Source organism: Pangasianodon hypophthalmus, chromosome 1, assembly GCF_027358585.1.
Source record: "Pangasianodon hypophthalmus isolate fPanHyp1 chromosome 1, fPanHyp1.pri, whole genome shotgun sequence".
Taxonomy (NCBI): domain Eukaryota; kingdom Metazoa; phylum Chordata; class Actinopteri; order Siluriformes; family Pangasiidae; genus Pangasianodon; species Pangasianodon hypophthalmus.
The window spans coordinates 6,256,563-6,284,526 of NC_069710.1; the positions used below are offsets into that span (position 1 = coordinate 6,256,563).

The 27,964-nt window shown below is 39.0% G+C and overlaps 1 protein-coding gene across 2 annotated transcripts in view; it reads right to left on the reverse strand.

Annotated features, from left to right (window-relative positions):
- kcnh2b (potassium voltage-gated channel, subfamily H (eag-related), member 2b) overlaps positions 1-27,964 on the reverse strand; it is a 208,998-nt gene that overhangs the window by 84,678 nt on the left and 96,356 nt on the right. For both annotated transcript variants that reach the window (XM_026913593.3, XM_034306610.2), the window contains exons 4-6: positions 3,731-3,889; positions 3,093-3,599; positions 2,565-2,776 (exon numbers count right to left, since the gene is read on the reverse strand). In XM_026913593.3, the coding sequence (XP_026769394.2) occupies positions 2,565-2,776; positions 3,093-3,599; positions 3,731-3,889 (878 nt within the window). The remainder of the gene's footprint in view (positions 1-2,564; positions 2,777-3,092; positions 3,600-3,730; positions 3,890-27,964) is intronic.

Genomic DNA, 27,964 nt, shown 5'->3' on the forward strand with positions numbered 1-27,964 from the left:
TCATTAGTGAATTCTTCCTTATCTGATTCTGCTGTGGAAAATAAGAACAAGATTATTTGTAACTTTGTGATCCTTTACACACAGAGGATCTTTCACCCATAAAACCGTGACAGCAGCGCATTATGAGAAGCAAGGAGCACCTACAAGTGTTGATGGCTTAATTAAATGCCACATCCACATGGTGGAGATCGATCATATGTACCCGCAGTCTAGCAGGTGGTCATGTGTACTAAATCATACAGTTCAGTCATTACTCAGAGTACACACCAATGCCACACATCAGAGCGCAATCTAACATGCTACGCCAAGACCCATATGGATCATCCGTCACAGGCTGTTCATAAAACGGCGCTTGTCTGATAGTCTGATAATATTAACAAAAAGTGAGCAAAGCTTTTATTTCTCAGATCCTGGCTTAGAAAAACTGCAATTAAAACTAAGTAGGACAATACAATCACTGGCCACTTTATTAGGAACACCTGCTCATTCATGCAATTATCCAATCAGCCAATCATGCGGCAGCAGTGCGATGCATAGATTCATGCAGATACAGGTCAAGAGCATCAGGAAATATTCACATCAACCATCAGAATAGGTATGGTTTGAGTGTATATTTTCAGATTTTTTTTTTTTTGGGGGGGGAAGGGTCACAGAATGTTGCAGAGAAAAATTCACCAACCCAATACACTGACTGTGATGGACAAATAAGAAACAAGATGACACAAGTATCTCCAGCCCATTGTTGAACTCATTCCACAAGGATTCTAAAGGATTCTGGGTAAAAGTTTCAGTTATAAACCTGCAACTATTATTACCCATACTTTTATCAACCATACAATATACTGTAGTATACTCAATTTTGTACTGTACTATCATAAACACGGATCATAAACGTGGATTTTTACTGCCACAGTGAAACTTAATGTGCAAAGAGCCAACGGCACACTTCTTTTATGGCACAGCATGTCTGTCACGCGTCTGCTCCACCTCCAAACTCGATTAGCCTAAAGAGTCTCATACCACAATGAACAGTCCTAGAAGCCCCATCTATCATCATTTCATCCAGAGCCATCAATCGCCCTTTTCATTTCTGTAGAGCAGTGCAGAAGGAGTGTGCCTGCAGCATGGCACGGAGATGCATTAGCTTAACCCAGTTACATCTACAAAGAGAAACCAGCGAAACAGAGAAACACAATCTTTATGATCATTTATAATGGAAATTAGAGAAGTTATTCTGTAGTTTTGTGAAGCTGGACAATAACTTGCATCTACAGTATGTTCTAGTTATTATTATTATTATTATTATTATTATCATCTATAATGACTGTATAATGAACAAAGACTCTTCATCTCCATATGCTGCTTTGGCTAAGCAGAGAAGCACCTTCAGTGACAGACTGATACTTGCATTACACAAGGAACATTATGCCAGATCATTCCTATCCACAGTGATAAAGCTTACAGTAATAGTCTGTCAGGGCAGCACTAGTTTCTTATTATAAAACGTGTACCAGGGCATTGCACTAATGTTTTCATTATTTAGACTTACTAAAAAGTGTATTATAATATCACTTGATGAACACACGCACTACTTTGCATACTTTGCACATTTATAATTATTCGTGTTTCTTATCATTTTTCTGGTCCTTCAGTTCAGTCTTGCTGTTTTAAATCTTAAATGTAATCATTTTAAAGGACTTCAGTAAAGCAAAGATACCTTCAAAATGATACATTTCTACATATATAATAATAATATAATAAGCAAAGTTAAAAAAAAAACAAATCGGTACGTGTGGTGACCACACATTTTTTTTTCTCACACTTTAATGTTTCTCCATGCATTAGTACTTCTGGAGACTTTGCTTCTTCTTGCTTTCTTGTGTTAGTTTCCACAGGTAACTGTGGTATTTGTTTTTTTTTTTTTTTGGAAATGAATGTTTGGAAACCTATATACTTATCAAGTATAAAAATTTATATAAAAACTAAGGTGTCTAAGACTTTTGCACAGTACCGTATAAATACAGTATCTATATGTCAGTCATCTATCCATCCTTCAACTTTCAGTTTATATTACACATTTTAATTCAATTTGATTTAATGATCGCATTTTATCAATGGACCAGCACCTGACTGATTATGCAATTATGCCACTGGCAATAAAAAATTATATGGAGGCCTTTCTAATGCAAACAAATGAAGGTGATTTTTTTCACTCATGATCTGCTCTACACAAGATCACCTGCTGCTCATCAGAGTTGAGCCCTGGACACTTTCCCTTCTAAAAGATCCACACCAAACATACAGGACCAGCCAAGACATGACAAGGACATTATCACACTGAGTACAGTTTGCCACACAATAATCAGTAAGTCACTGTTTTCCTCCATGCACATAATGTCTCCTAAACAGTGTCAACTCAGATTATGAAGCGGACATAAACTAAACGTCACCTCTAAAAATCGGCACCTTGCAACTTTCACTTTAAACCACCAAAAAAATCAAATTTGTCCTGATCACCTGTATCTCAAACAAATGCCAGAGCCCAAGCAGTAAATGTCTCTTACCTGTGTGACCTTCTCTGTGACGTTGTGTGTGCGGTCAATGAGCTTGCAGGGAGCAATGATGTCCATTTCTCCGGGAGGGAGAGCAATAAGGGGATCGGGTTTAAAGTCCACAAAGTTGAGGGTGATCTGGGGGATCTTACTGATGGTGCGGTAGCGCATGAGGTCTGAGTCGGAGGTAGAGTTAAGCATGTTGGACTTGTTGTTCACTGCACCTGTCAAAAAAAAGCATGCACAGGCTAGAGGGGTTCAGAAGACCAAAACAAAACTATGAACCTACTGTGGATCTGTGGATCTATGATACTAATATGCACAACACAGGGAATTACCAAGCAATAGTATTTATATTAATGGTGTAACTCAATAAGACTATCTGTATCTGTAATTGCAACTTACTTTATTGCATTATTATTACAGCTTATGTCACATGCAGCAGTGGGCTCTACAATAACAAATTGCTCCTTTAACATTTCCATTCCAGTCTGCATCTGATTTTGTCTCAGCCCTCTGCCTGAGCTCCAGCTTGCTCACCTGTACTGCTGCTCGCTGGTCGTATGGAGTGTCTGCGATCCCATTCAGGCTTCATGGCCTCTATGTCATCTACAGAGGATGCGCGGCGCATGCTGTGGAAGCTCTCGCGCGAGCGGCTATGTGTCAGGCTGCAGTTGGAGGCTGAGGTGTCTGGGTTGAGCCTGTGTGCCCGTGGCGAGGACTGGCCTAGGGGCAATGTGGAGGAGTGTGTTGGGGCCGAAGCAGGCGGTGTGGACTCACTTCCCAGGAGGGTGCGTCTGTCCTCAGGCCACAGGGAGGAGGATGCCGTGCCCGACGGTGTGGTGGCAGAGGGGCGGACCTGCTCGTTCTCCGGCAGTGAGACGAGCTCGCCCAGTGCCAGAGACTCGTGACTGCTGCCACGCCTAGAGCTGGCAGGGGCAGAGATGTCAGCACTACGGCCTGCCTCAGGGTCCTCATGCAGACATGACTTGCTATTACAGTGCGACTGCAGGAGAGGCAGATGCAGACGGATACGACGTGCTCGATCTGAAACAGAGAGGAAAGTTGATCAGCGTGAAGAAGAAAAAGAAGTTGGGTTTTGTATTGTTATGTTATTATTCAAGCCACCATGAGCATGCCAGTGAAAAAAATCTAATGGAAGAGGAGCAAGGGAATACTTGTGGAGCGCCAGGGGAGAGGCAGCCGATGGTTCATCCCCTGGTTGGGGCTGCGCAGTTTGTCTTCAGTCATGACTTCAAAGTTTAGGATGAACATGATCACCACACCATCCTCGTTTTTGACCGGCACCACATCTACCAGGCACAGAAAACACGCACCTGAGAGAGAGAGAGAGAGAGAGAGAGAGAGAGAGAGAAAGTTTGGAGGATATTATTATTTCATTGTGTACAAATTCCTGATTCAAAGTTCACATAACTAACCAATAAATACAACCAGCAAAAGCTTTATTAAACTAAGGACCACCAAACCATATTTTGGCATTAAAAACTGACAATGTCACGATTCACTAAAGATGCATAAAAGCAAGTTTCAGTGCATTAATAAGATGCATATGCATTTTTATGCACACTGTACTTGTATTTCTTGTACTACACAAGTATTTGTACTTGTATTTATGTATTTCATAAATAATTCTACATCATTTGTTCTACATCATTTGTAAATCATTCTACATCATCTGAATCATTCTTCATTCAATCACAATATATTTTATTTAGAACCACAGGTTAATGTCTAAGACAAACTCAACTTGCACCCGAGGTGGATAAAGCTTTACTCACCATGCTAAACATTCATCTCAAATAAATAAATAAATAAATAAATAAAATTACAATAAGCACTATATATCTAGTCAGTTTCACATAAAAAGTAATATATCAATTCCAACAGTAGCCAGCCTCCATACCTGTTACATGAACTGTGTAAAGACACATACAGACTTTACTCAGTTTATTTTACTATGTTTTTGAGTAAAAATAACAGCAAAGAAAGTAACTCATCTTCAGTTAAGTTCAGAAAGAAAACTGGCTAATACAAATGTCACTTAGTGGTTTTTTTTTTTTTGATAATTTGTTATCAATATTAAATGGCAATAAAAATCAATTGCACACATACTGGATGTCATGTCACATTATTATGAATTTATTGGAAGAAATATAAAAAAAGATGGAATAAAATTAAACAGGTTTCCAAATTTACTCGAAATGATAGACGTAGCTCATACTTAGCTAATCCCAGCAGCTGAACTGAAAGTACACACAGTCCTTAAAAATAATCCTGTGGATTGGCCTGTGTGCTAGCAGGAATATATGCATCACCACTGTGTTCATTTGCATTACAGCTAAAGTGAGCATTAGTCTAAATGCTCGCTAAAATAGCTTAAGGCCATAGGTCTGATAAGTGAAACAAAAGATGCTTTCACTAAATCATTATCAATGCTGTGTTAATAGTCTACATTAACCAGAGACACACTTTTTTAGCAGAGTGACTAAGACTAGAAACATGAACTTCCTTTCTCACTCTCTCTCCCTATCTCCTTATACTCCTTTCTCATGAAACATAGAAGCTCAAAAGCAGTTGTCTTCAAAACAGCACAAAAAGACCCATAATCACTCAGAACAATTCCATACGCTGATGTCTGTTAAAAAGAACAAAAACTGTCACTGAGCCACTTGTTTTGTTACAAAGTTAAGCACAGGAAAAGCTCTAGTCTCATGAGCCTGTAGCTTATCATAGCTAATCTTTACACACCTACATTACAACTGAGTCCTTTGCTTTCAGTCTTGACAATGTAGAATGTTAAGTTGCTCAATTTTCAGAAAGCATTTCCATATCTGAGAGTCCAGCATTAAAATGCACAAATAAACCTGATTTCTGTCCATGTTCTTGTCTTAGTTTCAGTGTTTCAGGTATAATGGACGTGTGTAAAAATGTTAGATGAAAAATGAAAGAAAATCAATGAGTGGTACACAGATTAATTAACTCTAATAGAATTCACTTTGCTGCTCTGTTCAACTATGAACAAGTTCATTCATCACTATGGACAAGTTTATTTCGATAGCGTCACACCAAAAAGCATAACACCAAGAATCGATTAAAAACAGCATCAGTAAAAAGTACTGGTTCAGAAGTACCAACTTACAAAATTGGCAAAAACTTGGTCTAAACCAAGATACAAAAACATTCCCACTATACTGATCACTCCTTATCACTGATTTTATCCAATAATAAAAGCAATGAGCTCACATATGACGTGTACATTACCTTGTATTAAAGATTACTAGAACATCCAAACCGGAAGTGACACAGTGCAAAATAACACGATGTTTAAAGCAGAAAAAGAGCTGTTGCAACCTTTTCATCCACTTGAAAATGAATGAATGGCTGACAGAATGATAATCAACATCAAAAATTGAGAGAGAGAGAGAGAGAGAGAGAGAGAGAGAGAGAGAGAGAGAGACATTGGTCCACTATATAATCCTAGCTGTGACAGTAGCAGGGGAAATGCCACACAGATTACAGGTCCCTTAACACCATCTGGTGTGTGTGTGTGTGTGTGTGTGTGTGTGTGTGTGTGTGCCATGGATGTCCCATGCCCAGTACAAACCTCTACATCATATCACAGGAGCATTAAAAGCATGTCATACATCATCCAAGCCATAACTAAGACTGGCTTATGGTTATGTAATCAGATAAGTATGATTCCTTTTTTTGTGTATAAATGTAGCGATTTCATCACATCCTAGGTGCCTGATTTTCTCTCTTTATAACTCTCTACAGCTCTCATTTACAGATGCATTCAAGTGATAATGCTATTACTAAAAACTGTCTCTCTTTAACTGGTACTCAAGTGAGGGGATATCAAGTAAAATTAATACCACATAACACCACAATTTCCTGAAAGCACCTTATATATACAGTACTGTGCAAAAGTCTTAGGCACCCTAATTTTTTAGTGCAAACTTTGTTATAGATTTTTATTTTATGACTTCTACATTATTGATTCAGTACAAAAACATTTTAGATTTCCAAACATTAGTTTTCCAGCACAAAATTAAATGTTCCAGAAAAACGTTTGTATGTCAGTAAAGAAAGCAGCAGATTACATAAGAGACACTTTTCAGACAAAAAAACATAATGAAGGCTGCTGGGTTTTGCTGCAAAAATAAGAAGCAAGTGTGACAGTCAAAGTCTCCAGAAGAACTGTGGCTGCTTCTGCAAGATGCTCAGTAACACTTACAGCTCATTTCCTTATAAAACTGCACACACTGTACCTGAGACTACTATTTTTTTTTTTAATGCAAAGAATCGTCACACCAAATATTGACTTTGTTTCATTTTTACCGTTTACTGCTCTTTATAGTATTTTTTAATGTAGAAACATTTAATTTATTTTATTATTCATTATTTTTGAAGGCATCTTTGCTCTACAGCATTTCTTTGCATGTGCATAAGACTTTTGCACAGTACTGTATATGGATGGAATACAAGGACAAACTGTTAAACTATTTTTTTGCACTGCTAAAGTCTGAAACTTAAACTTCTATGAATTTCATCAAACTGGTTTTCTGCAAGTTTTCAAAAGTTTCATTGCCAAACAGTCTCCTTCACTCTCCTCCTCGTTGTAAAACTCCACACAGTCTCATGACTGCAAATTCACACAACACTGCACAAACCAGGCTGCATGGAAAGTTAAGAACTGTGAAAAGTTTTTCTTAACACTTCATTAGTATCTAACCAACTCCAGCAAAATTACTTTTGCTCATTATGATTCCTATGAATTTTTTGTGAGATCACATTGAATAGCTGTGAAACCAATGTAAGCACTGAAATGTTTTTTTTACTTAAATGAATTTAAAAGTAACTGAAATGTCGACAGCTCAGATGAGTCAATGAAACCAGCTGTCACAAAGCCATTGTTAAATGTAGGGAAAATGCTTTACATTAATGTCAGTGCCTAAATGATTTGATCAAGTGATCACAACTAATAAGACAGTAAGTTTTGTGTATAGCTCTTTTGGGTACTATTCAGCTTGTCTCTATGGAAGAACCCCAAGAGTTTTAACCGAAAAAAAAACAGATTTCTTTTTACAGTGCCTAAGTGTCACATAAAAAAAAAAAAAAAACATTTTGCACTTAGATTTATTGTGTAAATCAAATTGTAAAAATCCAAATTAGGGCCATTTCAATTCCAGGTTTTAACACATGAAAATGAGGTTCAAGGGGGTGAATACTTATGAGAAAATGAGGTTCAAGGGGGTGAATAAGAAGTAAAAAAAAATCTTGATCTAACCCTTAATAAATGCTTTACGTAACGATGTTTTGGATATTTACATCTAACAGATTATTCTGCAGATTGCAATAATAGGAAAACTATTGAATGTGTTACTTGACATTAACAAAATAATAAAAATAAAGTGTACTATGTTAGGTTTTGATATTTTGTTTGTCACAGATTGTGTTACAAATTAGAGGAAGTGGCTGTAAAGTACCTGCTTACACATCTGTTATTAGACATGTCAACTACACATTACTGAATGAGTGCCCTGATGGTATACAACAATAATAATAATAATAATAATAATAATAATAATACATTTACAATAAAACATTTTGGACTAATATGGCATGGAGTAATAAAAAGATAGAGCCTCTAAAACAGATTTTAATAACAACAAATCGTAATTTTAATTATGTATCATGAGATTGTGTGTTATTGGTAATGTTTTTTATTTTACTATATTATTCTTTTTAATAATATTCTACTGTATGTTATACGATTATTAAATTTTATTTATTTATTTATTTTTATACAATCTTGGCATGTGGTGCTGTACTTGGGAGATGAATGTCTGAGAGAAATGGATGAGGTAAAGAGAGGTAACAGGTCATTAGTGACCAGAATAATGCAGTCAAACACTAGGGTTAAAACCTTCAGTGCTCAAATGGCTTTCTCATATGATAACCAGAAAACTTATTTTAAGCAGGTAATTACCAAGTCGTACATAAATCAGGTGTATGAGTGCTGGGAGAAAGTTAATAGCTCCCGATGACTGCAACTGAGAATAGCGCCATGAAGCTAATATAAAAATAGAGACCTTAATAATGTACAAAAATTCGTTTTGTTGAAAAACTGTCCTGTGTCAAGATAACATTCATAATCTTCCTGGTAGAATACCGCACACACACACACACACACACACACACACACATGCACGCACAATAAGGGATTAAAAATGTGTGTGGAGGGAGGGATTTGACTTTAATTCATTATGGATTTATCCAGGATAAGTCCTGTATTCTCAATTCCTGGAAAATATAAGACCTTCAATGTATTTGCAGGTTCTAGGGTCAAATAAACAACGTACATGTCATTGTGAAGGTCTGGAATAGTGCAAACACTGCCATAAGAATAAGAAAAAATAAAATCAGTCAAACAGCTTGATATAAAATGAGAAACAGATTTTAATCTAAAGCATTTTTGCTTTGATTTGAAATCACCCAATATAAGTAAACACTCCTGAAATCTTGAAAAAAAACCTACACTCACAGAAAAATGGCTGTTCAAACGTTTTATTTCTTTCTGAAAGGGAAACACTTTGTCGTACGGTTCTACAAATGTGTATTATGTGTATTATAATTAATAGTTATATATTCGATTATGACAAATTGTATCTCATATATTCATTTCAAATAAATACACAAAAAATCTTTGACAAAAAATGATAAAACCCAGGAATTATCTCATTTGTAAACACTTCGTCTGATTTTATACTTATATAGAAAAAAAGGTAACTTCACTGGGCTAAATCTGTAACTTCTGCTTTTAAGATTAAATTTTCTTTACTATTATTTACATTCACATTACATACAGGGCCAAATTGATTGCTATATATAAAAACAAATATCTGGGATCACAAAGGCTATACCACAATTACTCAAAGTCTGTATTTTCAATTTGTCCAAGTTGAAGCACTGACGTACAGGGAAGTAAAAACAAAAAATCCCATGTTATTGGGAATGAAGATGGATTTGTGAATTCATAAACACTGCTCTGAATGTCTTCCAGCCTTGAGCTTCATTCATGACGAAAAATCCACCTCTTACTAAAGCTGCTTTATCCATGAGACATGGAACTGGGATTCAAACATGAATACTTAAGCGGGAACGCTAGGGTAATAGGATTTGCTTCCTGCATTCCTGCTACATATTTTATGCCATTTCTTTATATATATGAACAAAGCGGATTACAGGCTTATACCACAAATCACACGCACATTATAGTTTTAATTTGTCTTGACATGATATACAGTATGATGCATTGACCTATAGGATAGCGGGAGACTAAATAATCCTAGGAACGCTGTATTAAAGCTTAGTGGGGATGACTTTGGATTTGTGAGGTTGTAAACATGGATCTGAACGTTCTGGTCCAAGTTAGAGTTCACGTTATTGATGCTGTCTTCATCCAAAGAGAGCAAAAGAGAAATTGCTCAGTAAAACCAGACTAAAGTGGGGTTTCCTTCTCCAACGCTTACACAGGGAAGAATTTACTACAATGCTTGCAGGTAGAACTAAAAATATATTATTAGATCTGGGACGTAAAGAGGAGTGTGGTGTAGAGGTGTGCATCTGGACTGGGATCCCACAGGGCCAAAATAAGAAACGTTGCGGGAGCAGGTGGTCAGATATGAATCTTATAGGACAAAGATAGAGAGAGAGAGAGAGAGAGAGAGAGAGAGCACATTTCGTGACTTTAGTTTATAAGCTTCTATCTATTCCTTCTTAACCAAGATAGAACCTTATAATACTGAGTTCAACATTTCCAATAATGTTCAGTAAAAGTGTAACAAAAGTCTTACTTTAGGGTTGTCGAACATATGGCCCACAGGCCAGGACCAGTCTGAGAAAGATTCTGATCCAGCTCATCAAATGAATTTAAGAATCTGTGCTTTAAAATAAAATGAAAGATATGAAAAAAGCTTGTCTCTGTTATTCCACTAGGGGGCAAAATAGAGCAATAAACTCAGGGCCATAAACGTAGCTACTGAGTAATGGGCCGAATTTGCAATCACTTTAATGTTTTTATTATTTATTTCTTTAGTTAGTTATTTATTTTTGATAATGACTTGCAGTCTGTTCCTGTGTTTTCTAGGTGATATATGTTCAGTCTGTTTGTGCAGTCAGAATTTATCTTTCAGATAAATGCCAATAAATGAGCACATTTAAAAGGAGCTGTTGATGTGTTATTGGAATATTAAACTGACTTTTACAACTTTTAAAACTTTGTGTGGTTTTAAAAAAACAATAATCTTGTCATAATGGTGTTCTTTTTTATCACTTTCCAGAGACAATAAAGTTCTATGAACATAAACCCAGCAGATGTGCAAAATTGTGAGTACGCTGCAGTGAAAATACAGCTAAATCATTTTTAAATTATTTATATATCATTGGTAAATAGAAGCAACTGAATATCAGGGACAGATAGAAACAATTGTAGGAGTGGGTCAGATTGTAGGAGTGGGGCAGAATTGCGGGAGCTGGTCAGAATTGTTGGAGTGGATCAGAATTGTGGGAGCTGGTCAGAATTGTTGGAGTGGATCAGAATTGCGGGAGCGGGTCAGAATTGTGGAAGCGGGTAAGAATTGTGGGAGAGGGTAAGAATTGTTGGAGAGGGTCAGAATTGTTGGAGCGGGTAAGAATTGTTGGAGAGAGTCAGAATTGTTGGAGCGGGTCAGAATTGTGGGAGCAGGTCAGAATTGATGGAGAGGGTAAGAATTGTTGGAGCGGGTAAGAATTGTTGGAGCGGATCAGAATTGCGGGAGCGGGTCAGAATTGTGGGAGCGGGTCAGAATTGTTGGAGCGGGTCAGAATTGTGGAAGCGGGTCAGAATTGAGGGAGCTGGTCAGAATTGCGGGAGCTGGTAAGAATTGTGGGAGAGGGTCAGAATTGTAGGAGCGGGTCAGAATTGTGGGAGCAGGTCAGAATTGTGGGGGCTGGTCAGAATTGTGGGAGCGGGTCAGAATTGTGGGAGCAGGTCAGAATTGTGGGAGCGGGTCAGAATTGTGGAAGCGGGTCAGAATTGAGGGAGCTGGTCAGAATTGCGGGAGCTGGTAAGAATTGTGGGAGAGGGTCAGAATTGTAGGAGCGGGTCAGAATTGTGGGAGCAGGTCAGAATTGTTGGAGTGGATCAGAATTGTGGGAGCTGGTCAGAATTGTTGGAGTGGATCAGAATTGCGGGAGCGGGTCAGAATTGTGGAAGCGGGTAAGAATTGTGGGAGAGGGTAAGAATTGTTGGAGAGGGTCAGAATTGTTGGAGCGGGTAAGAATTGTTGGAGAGAGTCAGAATTGTTGGAGCGGGTCAGAATTGTGGGAGCAGGTCAGAAGTGATGGAGAGGGTAAGAATTGTTGGAGCGGGTAAGAATTGTTGGAGCGGATCAGAATTGCGGGAGCGGGTCAGAATTGTGGGAGCGGGTCAGAATTGTTGGAGCGGGTCAGAATTGTGGAAGCGGGTCAGAATTGAGGGAGCTGGTCAGAATTGCGGGAGCTGGTAAGAATTGTGGGAGAGGGTCAGAATTGTAGGAGCGGGTCAGAATTGTGGGAGCAGGTCAGAATTGTGGGGGCTGGTCAGAATTGTGGGAGCGGGTCAGAATTGTGGGAGCAGGTCAGAATTGTGGGAGCGGGTCAGAATTGTGGAAGCGGGTCAGAATTGAGGGAGCAGGTCAGAATTGTGGGGGCTGGTCAGAATTGTGGGAGCGGGTCAGAATTGTGGGAGCAGGTCAGAATTGTGGGAGCGGGTCAGAATTGTGGGAGCAGGTCAGAATTGATGGAGAGGGTCAGAATTGTTGGAGAGGGTCAGAATTGTTGGAGAGGGTAAGAATTGAGGGAGCTGGTCAGAATTGCGGGAGCTGGTAAGAATTGTTGGAGCGGGTCAGAATTGTGGGAGCGGGTCAGAATTGTTGGAGTGGATCAGAATTGTGGGAGCGGGTAAGAATTGTGGGAGAGGGTAAGAATTGTTGGAGAGGGTCAGAATTGTTGGAGCGGGTAAGAATTGTTGGAGAGGGTAAGAATTGTGGGAGCGGGTCAGAATTGTGGGAGCAGGTCAGAATTGATGGAGAGGGTAAGAATTGTTGGAGTGGGTCAGAATTGTGGGAGTGGGTAAGAATTGTTGGAGCAGGTCAGAATTGTGGGAGCAGGTCAGAATTGATGGAGAGGGTCAGAATTGTGGGAGTGGGTCAGAATTGTTGGAGAGGGTAAGAATTGTTGGAGCGGGTTAGAATTGTTGGAGCGGGTAAGAATTGTTGGAGAGGGTAAGAATTGTGGGAGTGGGTCAGAATTGATGCAGAGGGTAAGAATTGTGGGAGCGGGTCAGAATTGATGGAGAGAGTCAGAATTGATGGAGAGGGTAAGAATTGTTGGAGTGGGTCAGAATTGTGGGAGCGGGTTAGAATGGTTGGAGCAGGTCAGAATTGTTAGAGCATCTCAGAATTGTTGGAGAGGATCAGAATTGTAGGAGTGGGTCAGAATTGTAGGAGTGGGTCAGAATTGTTGGAGCGGGTCAGAATTGTTGGAGTGGGTCAGAATTGTGGGAGCGGGTTAGAATTGTAGGAGTGGGTCAGAATTGTTAGAGTGGGTCAGAATTGTGGGAGCGGGTAAGAATTGTGGGAGCGGGTCAAAATTGTGGGAGCGGGTCAGAATTGTGGAAGCGGGTTAGAATGGTTGGAGCGGGTCAGAATTGTTGGAGTGGGTCAGAATTGTGGAAGCGGGTTAGAATGGTTGGAGAGGATCAGAATTGTTGGAGAGGGTCAGAATTGTTGGAGAGGGTCAAAATTGTGGGAGCGGGTCAGAATTGTAGAAGCGGGTTAGAATGGATGGAGCGGGTCAGAATTGTTTGAGTGGGTCAGAATTGTGGAAGCGGGTTAGAATGGTTGGAGCGGGTCAGAATTGTTGGAGCGGGTCAGAATTGTTGGAGAGGATCAGAATTGTTGGAGAGGGTCAGAATTGTAGGAGTGGGTCAGAATTGTAGGATTGGGTCAGAATTGTTGGAGCGGGTCAGAATTGTTGGAGAGGATCAGAATTGTTGGAGAGGGTCAGAATTGTAGGAGTGGATGTAATTAATAAGAATTCCTTCAGGTGCAGGTGGGAGTGGGATTAAAACAAAACCCAGATACTAGCACCTTATGGTTTTGATTGTGATATTTCAACAAGAACTATCTAAAAGCAGGCAACACACCAAAGCCCATGATCATTCACATCTGTCCCTTTAAGTTTACGATCATTGCACAGCAGTGACTCTGCAACTACAAGTTTGTCCCTCAGCTCCTATTAGTAAGTAAGTAAAGTAAGTAAAACTTTATTTACATCTAAGTGGAAGGCTACAAAGTGCTTCATGATAAAATAATAAAACGAAATCAAAAAGAAGAAAAATACCATAAAGACACAAAAGACTGCCAACAACAGACACAAACAATAAAACAGCAAGAAATGTACATGACAGAACACATAATCACACTATAATGGCCATGTAGATGTCACAAAACAGTGACACAGACAGACCATCATAAGCTAGGACTCTTTGGTCCTAGCTTAATTAATTAAAGGGTAATTCTTGTGGAATTTCAGTACATGAAAATCCAGACATTTCCAGGTAGAATAAATATGACATGTGACATAACATGAATAAATATGACATGTGACATTTTTAATAACACACTAACCATATGTATCCTATCCAGTTTGTAAGTTGATCTTAAAGGCTTGACTATAGAAAATAAAGTAAGATTTAGTCTGGAAGGCTTTTTAAAAGCAGTTTAAAACTAAAAGCCAAGGCTGAGCAATAGGCACAATAAATCAAGTGCAGCAAAGTAAAGTGATGAAGTGCGATGCTTCCATCTAGTGGATGAATGTGGATAGTGGCTAGAGGATGAAAAAGTTATATAAAATCATATGTTGCATATTCTGTTATATATAATTCTATATTTATGATATTTATATTATATTAATTGCCCTTTTGCCACAAACAATATCAAGAAAGATGGCATATGGCATATAAACCTAGGTCCTATAGACAGTTTATGCTTATGTGACTTCTACATAAAACTTTCCTCTAGAATTTCTTACCTTTTTCTAGTGAGTTTACCGTAGAAAAATCAAAGGTACTGTTTTATGCTGACACATTGTCTCAAAAAAAAAAAAAAAGAAAAAAGAAAAGAAAATCCCTGCCATGTCCTGAACTCTGATGATGTTAATGTAAATACAAAAAAATCCTGAAGACCATAACAAGACCTTTTATTACCGACATACATCACACTAATGTCCTCTCTATCACGGTTATGGACTATCTGACATATTTGGATAACATTTCTGCCACGTTGACATTTTTCAAGGTGACTAAGATTACTCATGACTATAAAAACGTGCCCTAGCCATGATGGATAATCTAGTAGCACATGTTTGAAGCACATGGCTATGCTGTAACAGGAGAGATGGTGGGCCAGAAAGGAAGACTTGTGGTCTGTGGACAGAAATATTTGTCTAGGGTGTTTACATCAAATTTTATAGTCGTGTAAACACACTGGAAATCAACTAGAAAAACAAAGATTATGTAATATATCATGGCAGAAAGAGACAGCTAACTACAACCTCTTATACTGGAGGCTTACAAATGTAGAGATTTGCCACAGGACACAAGCAAAACCTCTCGCAGTAATTCATCACTAGAGGGCACAACTGGGCTTTCCTGTGTTTACTTCCTTTCTGTTAGCACACTGTACACTGAGAGATGACAGAACTGCTAATTAATTCGAATTTCTAGTGGCACTAATGAACAGTAGTACTGTGCACCATCTCTGCAACAGATTTGAGTTCAGAGAGAAACAGATATAACCTGCTCCCAAGCAAATGTTGACTGTAACCCGTGATCTGTGCAATGTCAGTGCAGACCATAACACTGCTCAAGAGCTCCACAAGATGAAGCACTTTTGCCGAGTAGTTGCCAAGTCCCACCCACTAGCTAGTTCTAACTTTGCACGACATCTACAAACTTAAAAAGGCAAAGCCTAATACATACTTCCTCTAAGACACCTGAAAACTGTATCTTCTCAAACTGCTGCTTATGTACCATCATAGACAGGGGTTAAAACGGGATTTAGAAGGTGAGAACAGTACTGTTACATTCATGTTATTATGACTATGAAAAGTTCTCAGCAATAATATAAGAGAAATGTGATTAAAACAAGCTTTTGGTATATCTGTTTCTGCCTTTAACTACAATATGGTGTCCAGTTACTTGTTTGTGAGTTCTGGCAAAATTATGTCAAATCCTCTGATTTTTTTTTTCTGATTTTTCTGCCATGAGCGAAAATGACTCAACTGAGACAGTTGCTTTAATTTGGGAAAATTGATAGGATGAGAGAAATCATAGTAGGGGAGGGGATATTAGTGTAGTAGGCATGTAGCTGTCTAAGGTTATGTCACAAATTCCCTCCCTCATTGTGCGACACAGCTTGAAGCACAACAAGCGTTGTTTTCATGTCTTGTCGCTGTCCCTGTTTTGTGATTGGTGTAATCTCTGAGTGTTCTCACCTGTTCTCAGTTCAGCCATAATTAGTTAGTCTGTTTTTACCCTCCCGTGTCTTTGTCTCAATGCAAAGTCTTATGGTACATTTGTAGAGATTAAGGTCTGAGCTGTGTTTTCTTGTGTCATCTTCATTCTAGTTTTGACTCTTGCTTGTGTTTTGGTATTGATCATGGACTACCTCTGTTTGATGTAATCTACCTGTTCTCTAACCCTATATATAGAATAATGACAATGATTATTGGATTGCTCCTAATAAACACTACACTGATCTTCTGCACTTACGTCCTGCCTCAACTCAGTGCACGTTAGGGGTTATCTATTAAAGTACAGTGCCAGAGCCAAAGCCCTCCTAGTGAAGTCAGTCCACTCTGTGGCTGTATTGGTGATGCTCCCAAGCAATTCTTTTCAGTCGGGATCTGTGTGTCTACTTGCATGGTGAGAAACCTGGATAGCAGAAATTGATCAACATTGTGATGTTTTAAATATGGATTTGACATCACTGATAAATCTGACAAAAATGGCAGTAGAGTAAAACAAGGTCTTAGGCTCCAATAACATGAAAAAAACATGTTTTTGGGTTGCTCCAGCTACTGTGCATGCCCATTTCATCATTCTAAACAGAGCAATGTGCACCCACATCTGTGCATGCGTCACTGCAAGAATGTGATAGAATGTCACACAGTTACGTCACTAACATCGTTACCAACAAGGGGTGGGACTTACTTCATATAGCAGCACAGCTGAACATGCTTGGAAGAGAGCACTAACTGCCCTATTCTGCATACATCAGCAAACAATAAGGAGGAGAGAATGGCCCTCCCTCCCATCCAGAGAACAGAGCTGATCACACACTATTGGATTCCCAGCCATGAATGGTTGTGGTTTCAATGGGATTCAACCTCAGGAACTCCCAACAGGGCAAAGACTTATACTATTATGCAACTCAGGGGTCCAGGCACTTGCTTTTGAGAGTCTGCAGCTGAGACAGAATAAGTGGTTTTTGCAGTGGGAGGTATAAGCAAAGTAGAAGATCAGATTGTATTATGGAGCGTTGGGTATTTTTTGTATGCTGGCTGCAAACATCAAAATATTGAAGGTTGTAATCTGATTTGCCTTCTACACACTTCTGTAACCCAGTTTTCGGCAGACAAATAAACTTTTGTAAATGTCCACTATGTCTTTTCACTCCTGTAAGTCATTCTGGATAAGGTCATCTGCCAAATGCCATAAATGTAAATGAGTAAATGTGGCTGGCTTTCTGTAGTTAGTCACACCCCTGACTCGGAAAGCAAATTTAGTGACAAGAAGTACCAAACTCAATAGGAAAATAGGAAAAGCTAGAAGTCTGCCTCACAAGACTAGACTGGAATGTTCTGTGGGGTGGTAGGGAGAAGTTACCACCTGCCCACAGACAAGGAGAGAGGAAGAGAGTCAGTGTACACACACAAACACACACATGCACACACACATGCACACACGCATGCACACACAGCCCTGTCACCTGCACCACTTACTGTGATGTTGGTTAACTCCCAGTGGCTGTGTACAGATGGCAGTTTCAGTGGACTCTCATTTATCATCATTCAGAATCTAATCCGGTCAAATCAGTGCTGACCTTCCACTCGCACCCACACTGATTGTCTGTAATTTGGATGCTTTACACACACGCAGAGATAGAGAGAGAGGAGAGAGAAGTGTAGGAGTTGGAAGAGTGCTGACACTATAAATGTTCGTTTTAAAGTGGGTATAAATGTGAGTGCACTTGGAAATCAAGTTTGCTCTCACTCGTTCCTCACTCTTTCTCTCCAGTTGAACTTAAAATACACTTGCCAGCACTATTCTCTCCCTCTCCCTCTCTCTCTCTCCCCTCTTTTGTTGTCAGAATGAAGAGAGTGCATTTTAATCAAGGGCGCTCAGAGATTGCATTAAGCCTATTTTAAAATTTCCAAATGGAGTGCACTAATTGGTGACATTTTATTGACAGTAAGGCCGGACGGCTAAATACTGACTCCATCTTTACTAGAGCATTCATCCACAAGGCTCAAGAGTCTATCTCCTAACTCATTCACGTTAATCACCTACATACATAAACCAGTAACACTTTATATTAAGTTCCCGTAACTAACATTATTTAATGCATTAGTTCAGATAAATAATCATTAATAAATGACAAGTAATAATTAATTAACTAATTTAGTCCACATATTAAATTAAATGCTACAACAGCATGTTACAAACTTACTGGACTGTGGTCTCTGGATCAAAATATTAAAACTTGCTTTTCAGCCTGTGTTCTGAATTTTTCTAATTAACTACCACAACTGTTTTTTCACTAAGGTGATATTCATATTGGCCATTGATTGTATGAACATTGCTCAGTGCCAGTGTTGATTATTTGTCTTATTTCATTCATTATTTCATTACGTTATTCCTAAAAAAACATCAATACAAGTGTTAGAGTGCCAAGTGTTACTTTGTTACTGTTACCTATAAGGTATTAATGCCGAAGTTCATGGTTTGTTCATGTTAAATGATGCATTAGATAACATCAGTTAAAGCATCTTTAAATGTAGAATATTTATAAACCTGCTAGAAATTTCTTTTTTTGTTAGACACGTGCCAAAAATGGGAAATATAAAGGCTTCTGTGCTGATTAATAGTCCTGTAGGTTTGAGACTATGGTGTCACCTATGGCATGACAGCTCAGTGTCCATAAAATCAGTCATGTAATACTGAGCTGTGTGTTCTTGTTGTTAACTGATTACATGTCAACCAGTAAGATTACATCTGAGACCAACTTGAGTAGTGTGGTGCACCTGAAAGGTCAGACAGGCTTTGTCAGCTAAGCTCATTACAAAGCCTTTAGGATAAGTGATGTTTGAGGGGAGGCACCAAATATGTCATTGTGTCATTTGTGTCAATGTGTCATTTCACATAAACAGAACTTTCGGTTCATTTTAAAATATTTTCCTTATCATTTACATGGACATTTATGGCATTTGGCAGACGCCCTTATCCAGAGCTACTTATAGAAGTGAATAAATACATCCTGATATTTGTTCACTAGGTCATGGACTAAGAATACCATTAGTTTTAGAAGAGTTAGGTCTTTAGATGTCATTTGAAGACTGCCATTGACTCAGCTGTTTGGACATCTAGGGGAAGTTCATTCCACCACCTAGGTGCCAGAACAGAGAAGAGTCTTGATGCATGCCTTCCTTGTACCCTGAGAGAGCAGTTGAGCAGTGCTAGAGGATCGGATGGAGCGTGGTGCAGTGCAGGGTATGGTAATAGCTTTGCGGTAAGTGGGTGCTGGTAGATTTTTGGCTTTGTAGGCAAGCATCAGTTTTTTTAAATCTGATATGGGCAGTTACAGGAAGCCAGTGGAGGGAGTGCAGCAATGGGGTGGTATGGGAGAACTTAGGAAGGTTGAAAACAAGTCATGCAGATGCATTCTGGATTAGCTGCAGAGGTCGAATGTCGAATGACGCTCAGAGGCAGACCTGCCAGGAGCGAGTTGCAGTAGTCCAGTATCAAAATGGCAAGGACTGAACAAGCATCTGAGTGGCCTGTGTGGATAGAAATGGATGGATCCTTCTGATGGTGTAAAGGAGAAATTGACATGAACTTGTCAGATTAGCGATGTGAGAGGAAATGCACAGTTGATTGTACATGATTACCCCAAGGTTGTGTGCAGTGACCGAAGGTGAGATCAGAGAGTTGTCCTGGGAGATCCCCAGATCTCCTTGGACAACTCTCTGAGTTGTCTGACATGGGGATGAATGACCTAGGATGAACAGCAGTTCAGTTTTGCTGGGGTTAATTTCAGCTGATGAGCTTAATTTCAGCTGATGAGCTGCCATCCATGATGAAATGTCTGCCAGGCAGGCAGATCTGAGTGGAAACATGAGTGTCTGAGGAAGGTAAGGAGAGGATGAGTTGAGAGTCATCCACATAGCAGTGGTATGAAAACCCATGTGAGGATATGACCTCACCAAGAGATCGAGAATAGAGGGAGAACAGAAGAGAACCAAGTACTGAGCCTTGTGGGACACCAGTGTGGAGTCTGCATGGAGCACCTGATACGACTGACCTTCCAGGTAGGAAGCAAACCATTGCCATGCTGTGCCAAGAATTCCAAGACTCATGAGGATGGACAAGAGAGTCTTGTGCTTGACTGTGTCAAATGCTGCTGAAAGGTTGAGCAGGATGAGGACTGATGACAGTTTGGCAGAACCAGCAGCATATAGCTTCTCAGTAATAGCCAAAAGGGCAGGCTCTGTGGAATGTGCCACTTTGAAGCCAGACTGGTTAGGATCTTGGAGGTTGTTCTGTGAGAGATAGAGAGACAGTTGACTGTAGACAGTGTGTTCGAGGATTTTAGAAAGATAAGAGATGAGTGATACCGGTCGGTAGTTATCCCACAGGTGTCTGAGGGGTACAGAGTGGGTTCCTTCAGGATAGGAATAACCCCTGCTCTCTTGAATGCAGTTGGTACATTACCAGATGTTATGGAGCCATTGATGATGGTCGTGATGAAAGGGAGGTCTTGTGAGATGGTCTGGAGCATCGTGGAAGGGATTAGATCCAATGGGCAGGTGGTACAGATGATCACAGCACCACAGCCACCACACCAAACTATCTAGTGAAACACATCTCTTATAGTTAAACAGTTATTGCACTTAAACCTAGGTGACCTTGTCTTTGTTGTACTATCTAAAAACTACAGCTGTACAATAATTGTGTACAGTCTGTGCACAATGAATGTCCATCAAGGAGCAAATGCACTCTAAATAATGGTACTTTATTACTTAAAAGTACTTCACTGAAATGGTACCATCAAGGGGACATAGTTTGTACCTTTAGTATGTACATATGTGTTACCTGGAAACCTCTAAAAATAATTGGACCTTAAGAACCATTACCCTAATAAATTATTAAAGGTGTACGACATGCAGTTTCCTAGGTAATGGTACAAAACAAGTACCCTTGTACCATTGAATGACAAGGAAACATACAGTTTGGTACCTTTATTACTGAAAGTGTATGCTATAATGTGGTGTGTGAGATTCTGAGTATGTTTCTAACTCTCCAGCTGAAGAAGAGCTACTTCCTGAGTCCAGTAATTTAAGATTATGATTAGGCACTGTCGCACGCGCACACATTCCTGTGTGACGGCTGTGTTTACATATGGGTCGGAATGTGCTTGTCTTCCTCCTGCTCTGCCATGAAAAGAAAAACTCCATACTGGACAGGAAATAAGAGATGTTCCGATAGGTACGGAATATAAACATCTTTAGGGCTGTTTTGCGCTGGGAGGAGAATGAATATTCTGATTCTGATATTCTGATATTTTAAGTCCATCTGGCTGGACTCATGTTTTGTTTGAATATTTGCAACAGATGTTTTGGTACGATAAAATATGCTTCATGTAGCTTTCTCCTTCTGTTTCTTCCTTTTATGAAGTTTAATGCAGGAAGTGAGCAGTGCACATTTTCAGCTTGCATGCTTTATCCAGATTCCTCATTGCCTCCTAAGTGAATGCCCTGCATCCTGGCCTGGAGATAACTCTATCCAATTACCTGGCCTTGTGTCTGTAAGCCTGTTTCTGTCAAACTCATGATGAAAGCTCAATGGTCTTCAGCCAAAACAACAGCTCTGGAATCAGGTCTGAAAACCGTAGTGCTCAATGATGTTTTGACTGTAATACCAAGATACCCCGGTCCTAGAACTATAAATGTCAATTTGTACTATAAACACTGTCTTAAAGATTTGTATAAAGTAGATGCTTCTCAATTGTGTATAGCAGATCTGATTTATCTGTGTTGCATGGGACAGTTAAAACTGTCAGATGTAATTTGTGAAGAACAGGCCTGCTGATTGTAAAGTCTGGTCATTAAAATCTTATCTAGCACATCAGAGTTCTGTGTTTTGTTTACAGCCTCCAGATTAGCTTGATACAACGTAAGTGCCTGGCTTGTTTGTGCTTTGCATATAACCAGAGACTGAAAAATAGATGCAAATGTGCCATGAACATGCAGTAGACACTGCTGGGCTGGGCTGGGTGAGTGGGATATAGAGCAGTGGGGAAACAGCTATTAAAACACATGCTGCTGAGACAAGTGGCAGAATTCAACAGCTGCCAAGACAAAAGGTTCACACTCGCATGCACACTTACACACACGCACACAAATGCAAATGAAGCAAGCTCAATCTGTCTTCTTAAATGGAATGAAATGAGTTGAAAATAAGAAACAGGGGGTCTTAATAAGGAAAATTGCTTCAGCTACAGCATTCCTTTGTAGAACAATTTGCAGAGTTCCATCTGTTATTGCCAGTTTTCAGTGACCTATTAAAGTAATTTTGCCACAACATAAGACATAAATCACAATGTGTTTTTCTTCTGCAGCTTGACATGTTTCACAGGGAAGCAGCTCAGGAGTTTGCTTGATAATAGCTGGGGGAAGGGGAGGTGATTCATGATGTGGCATTGGATATTATTTTTTCTCACATGGTGAAGTAGTCTAAAGTTTAAGACTACGGTTTAAGACAATGTGATACACATGACCTCCTCCTGCACTATTCCTGCGATTACTAATGAAGTTCACCTGTTTGCAATTACACTACTCCACGCTACTTTGAATAAACAGGATTCTCAGTGTTACTTTGCAATACCTCGCTCCAGCATCGTGTCTGTGATGAGTCCATGCCTTCGTTATCTGTCTGTCTTGATTAGTGTTTTGGATCATAGCCCACAGTGGCATAGTATGTTTACCTTGTACCTCCAGGGTTGGGGGTTTGATGCCCACTTCTGGTGTGTGTGTGTGTGTGTGTGTGTGTGTGTGTGTGGTGGGAGGTGTTTGCATGGAGTCCCTGTGCTTTGTTGGTTTCCTCCCCCAGTCTAAATACATGTGTTGTAGGCTGATTGGCAGACTGTAGTGAGATTGTGCCCTACAATGGGTTGGCACCCTGTGTAGGATAAGCAGTACAGAAAATGGATGGATGGCTCATATCCTGCTTCACATGTACTGATTTAGTCCTGTCTAGTTTATGCCCAGAAGTTCATTTGGTTTTAATAAAAAATTTTACTTGGTTTCATGGCATACCAGAGATAATAAGTAAAAATATTAAAATGACAGTTTTGATTGTAGGCTTTCTTCCAACTAAAAGTCAAGTACACAAATGCACCAGATATGTAACCTTTTTTACACTTACATATGGTTTGACTGCAATAAATCAAGCTCTACTGCCTTTAAGCAATTTTATAGGAACACCATACCACAGTTATCACATCTCAAATAAAGAGACCTCATACAAGGTGTCTCAGATAATCTAATTTTAGACAGACAATTTCCCACACATATCTACAGTAAAACTGTGCTTAATTAACCCTGACAGAGAGTCAGTTTATACCACACAGCTAATAAACACTGTAAGCATTAATTCAACTCTCTGTTTTTTTGTGCCTAAACTACATTGAATAGTTTTTTTTTATTCAAGCAGAAGCAGCAAAAATGTACATAGAAAGTGTGTTTTTCTTATTCTAAATGAATAGCTCTTGCATCTTCAAGTGGATAAAAAATTTACTGAGGCAGAATTAGATTTATGTGGGGACCAAGGGTAATTGTAATATTTCCAGGTGCTTGTCTGTGATTTTATTTTCATCTGGATCGGCCATGTTTTTGTCCCTTCTCCTCTAAAGTCTACAAACCAAATAACCTACTGTTCCTGCCCATCTTACAGTGGTCTGATCATTTTAGTCCCGTCTGAATAGACACCTCTGCTTTATATTCACATAAGCCATATCATGTAACTTTTCTAGATAAAAAGAAAGAGAATTGTATCACTGTCAACTGCTTAATTATCTAGCATCAGCATGTCAGCATGTTAGGGTATTTTCACATTTGGTCCAAATACTCGAGTCCCCACCCAGGGCCGACTCTGGGCTCATTTGGGGGCGGGGCTCATTATCACACGTTTGCGCTCACATTAAAGAATTCCTTCAGAACTGTAACTCAATTGCAGAATTTACAATGTCACTTTTGTGCATGCAGGTTTGCAAAATGATAGGCACTAGGTTAATCGGTTCACTGTTTTTTAATTGGTTTTCTGTGGTACCATCACTCAAGTGGCAAAGAAAAATGCTTTCCGGGTGCAGTGCATGTCGTCATTCAGGAATACCTGTACACTAGGAGCAGAATAGAATTTTTCTCATAGAAAAATAGAATTTTCTCATAGAATTTTTCTCATAGAAAAATTCATATAATTACAATTGTTAAAATGTGTAAAGGTTTTTTAGTTATGTAGACCAGAAAGAGACATGCATTTTTTTTTATGATGCTCTCAGTGCAATTGCTCACACCACAAAGGTGAGGTAATTACAGTGTTCCAGTGAGGATCGTAACAAGTTAAACCAGGGGTGTCCAATCTTATCCAGAAGGTGGCCGGTGTGGGTTGCAGGTTTTCATTCCAACCAAGCAGAAGCCACACCTGATAGTCTAATGAAAGCCAAGATCAACTAATTAAATCAGGTGTGGAATCAGGTGTGGTTCCTGCTTGATTGGAAAGAAAACTTGCACCCATACTGGCCCTTTCTGCATAAGAATGGACATCCATGAGTTAAACCAATCACATTACTCTGCATGTGGTCCCAAGCACAGATAGCTAATACACCTGATGTGGACTGTGCCACAGTTTGGTTTCAAACCCCAAACCATTGTTTTCAAGAGGACAAGGGGTTAGATCTCTGGACTGCCCCCAGGCTCAAAAGCAGCATTCACACTTCACCAATTCCACTAAACTCTAGGCTCAAATGGCCCCAATCCAGAAAAAATGCAAGTGTGAATACAACCTTAGATCCAGCCAAATAAATATAATAATAAAAATGTTAAAATTTCTCTACATTCAAACCACAAATGCATAGAATACAACATATGGCCATGAGCTCATAGGAGAAACAACACCATGGAAAATCGCCCGTCACACTTTAATTTAATTGCCATCCAGGTGCAAGAGTTTTAACTCAGAGAAGCCGTGTAAAAATATCACCTAGTGAAAGTAATCCCATCTGGATAAGGTTAAAGCCAGCATGTAAGAAATTAAATGAATTGAAATGAGTGAAGGGTGATGTGGCAGGATTTTGTTACATTTTACACAAATGAAGTACTAAGAAACAGTATGACTGCCAAACTTGTGAATTGTGAGACCATGCTGAGAAAGAATAGAGTTAGGTGATGAAAAACAAAATGAGAGCTATGCTATGTGATATGTTACAGCCTTCAAGTTGACCTCCAGTGAACACATGATCTGTACTAACAAGTCAAGCTAAATGAGTAAGTTGATGGGGATTATCTTACTCATCTACTGACTGATAGCAGTCTAAACTAAGGCTGGTGAAAAAGTCAAAAAGTAGAAGTGCTTTATTTACAGATATAAAGCTGGGGGGTTTGGGGATGAAATTGCTAATGTGTTATATTTTAATAGACTCTGTACAGTATGGCTTTCAATATGTGGCATGTGGCAATACAAACAAGAAGGTATCTTCCTCTGTGAGAATGAGTTTCTCAGCTCTGGTGCCCATGATGTTACCAGGTTAGCTGTTTTCCTGATGTGACCCACTTCATTAATGAATAGTCATTTCTGCTAAGAAGTGATTCAGACACTAAGCTAAAAAATAAAACTGGTTTATGCTTGGTTCTGACCAGACCAGAAGGCTGGATGGTTGAAAGACAATTTGGAGAGGCAGAGTGATGCAGTATGGAAGCCATTGTCTAAAACTCAACTTTCTGAACTGACAACCTATATCTTCAGTGATAGGCAAGTACCAAGATGTAAAGAGCACCAACCTGTCCAGTTTAGCTCATTTTAAAGTGCGTTGTCATATAATCGGGACAAACCATTTTAAGGCTTGACTCTCACAGTAGTCTACCTACTGTGTAGAATGGTAACATATTAAGCCAACTATTTTTCTAGAATGTGCTTTCTGGTAACTGTTTTTCTTTATTAAGCATAGATCTGTGGTCTTCTAGGACGAGGCCACAGTATAAATTACAGCATCCTCACCTTGAGGCACATTTATCAGATGATGGCCATCTACCTGATGAAGTACATGTGAGCATGAAGGACATTTTTACAACCTACTTCTTTGGAGAGCTCCAAAATGGACAAATAGAAGTGGTTACTCATTAGTTCAGGCTTTGGGCTATGATCACAAAGTTGTGAAATCAAATCCCAGCACCTCCAAGCTGCCACTGATGGGTCCTTGATTAAAATTCTTAAACTGCTCAGTTGTATCCAGTCCCAGTTGTAAGACACTTAGAGTAATTGCAAATGTTGAATCAGGCCACCATTTTATTTCAATTTTATTACACCTATTACTCCTTGTTTGCTAAGAGCACTGTTCTGAAAAACCCTGGACACTCTAGACTTTTAAAAGATCATTTCAAGTTGCTGAAGCATGCTGAAGCATAAACCACTCATTAAGCTGCTCTGTAACAGTGACTATGATTAAAAGTACTATGTAAAACTGAACCTGATTAACAGTGTACCTGTGGATCTGAGCTACATTTCAAATGAGTTCCCTTGCAAAATATTTCCATTTTGGTACCTGCTGCAATAATTCACACTAAAAATAGGTTATTTTTCTATCCAATGCTAGACAATTCGACATTACCAATTGCTGGGTTATTATTTTTACTCAGCCCTTGGTCTTCTTTACTTCACTACCGCATAATTTTTTGTTCTTCATACATAGAAACGGAAACATTAATCTGTAACTATGAGGACAAAAGGGTAAGAAAAACTGTCTAAGGTCACATGTTAAAGGTGAGTGCTTTTTATATATTATCATTATAATGATCATCATCAATTATATGTGATATATACTGTATGTTAGGAAAAACAGTACCATGCTTTCTTTTAACAATAGTTTCCATTTGACATCCTTGACAGTCATTTGTTAGCTAGTGCTCCACCATTACTAACTAGATAACTATATAGCATACATACATACATACACAGACCACATTTCTAGCTCATTCTGTAACTTGTCATCACTTAATGTGGCCAAGAACTGCATACCTTTACTGGAATAAGCCATTTGACTGACATCGCAAAACCAACAACCACAGACTTTTCTCTAAGCCTCGGCAAACACTGGAGAGCTTTTCTTTCCAAACATCTTAATAGTTATCTAAATTCAACATTACATATCATGATTTACTGACTATTTAAAAATAGCCTGAACTGTATCTAGCTGTGATGTACTGGTTAGGAACACAGCTGAATATTTTTATGCTGTTTTCTTCATTAGTCTGGGACTGTGGAGTAGTATCTGCAGTAGGAGGAATATAGTTAGAAGTGTAAATCACATATAATACTATTATATAATATATGCCTCACATTTGCCTATTAGACATAGAGTATAGTAGCTATATAGAAACTTTTTTTTTTTGATTGTTCATCGTTTTAAATGTGACATTTTGATATTTCAACAGGCCACTGTGGCTTTCTTAATTGAGATAGATGTAAGACATGTGAGAGATGTCTTAGAGTACAGTATGAGACTCCCTCTCTTGTGTATGCAATGTATCTTCCCTCCCTCCCTCCCTCCCTCCCTCCAGACAAACTGGAAGTGCCTGTGTAAGGATCTATAGTACAATCTATAAAAATACAGAGAATATATATCATTTATATGTTTAAACAGCCCTAAAAGCTTGCAAGAAATCAGTTACAATTAAGAAATAATAAATAAGCATATAAATAAACTGTTGCGCTCATTCCTTTTCAAAAACATTTGCACTAAAAAAAAAAAAAC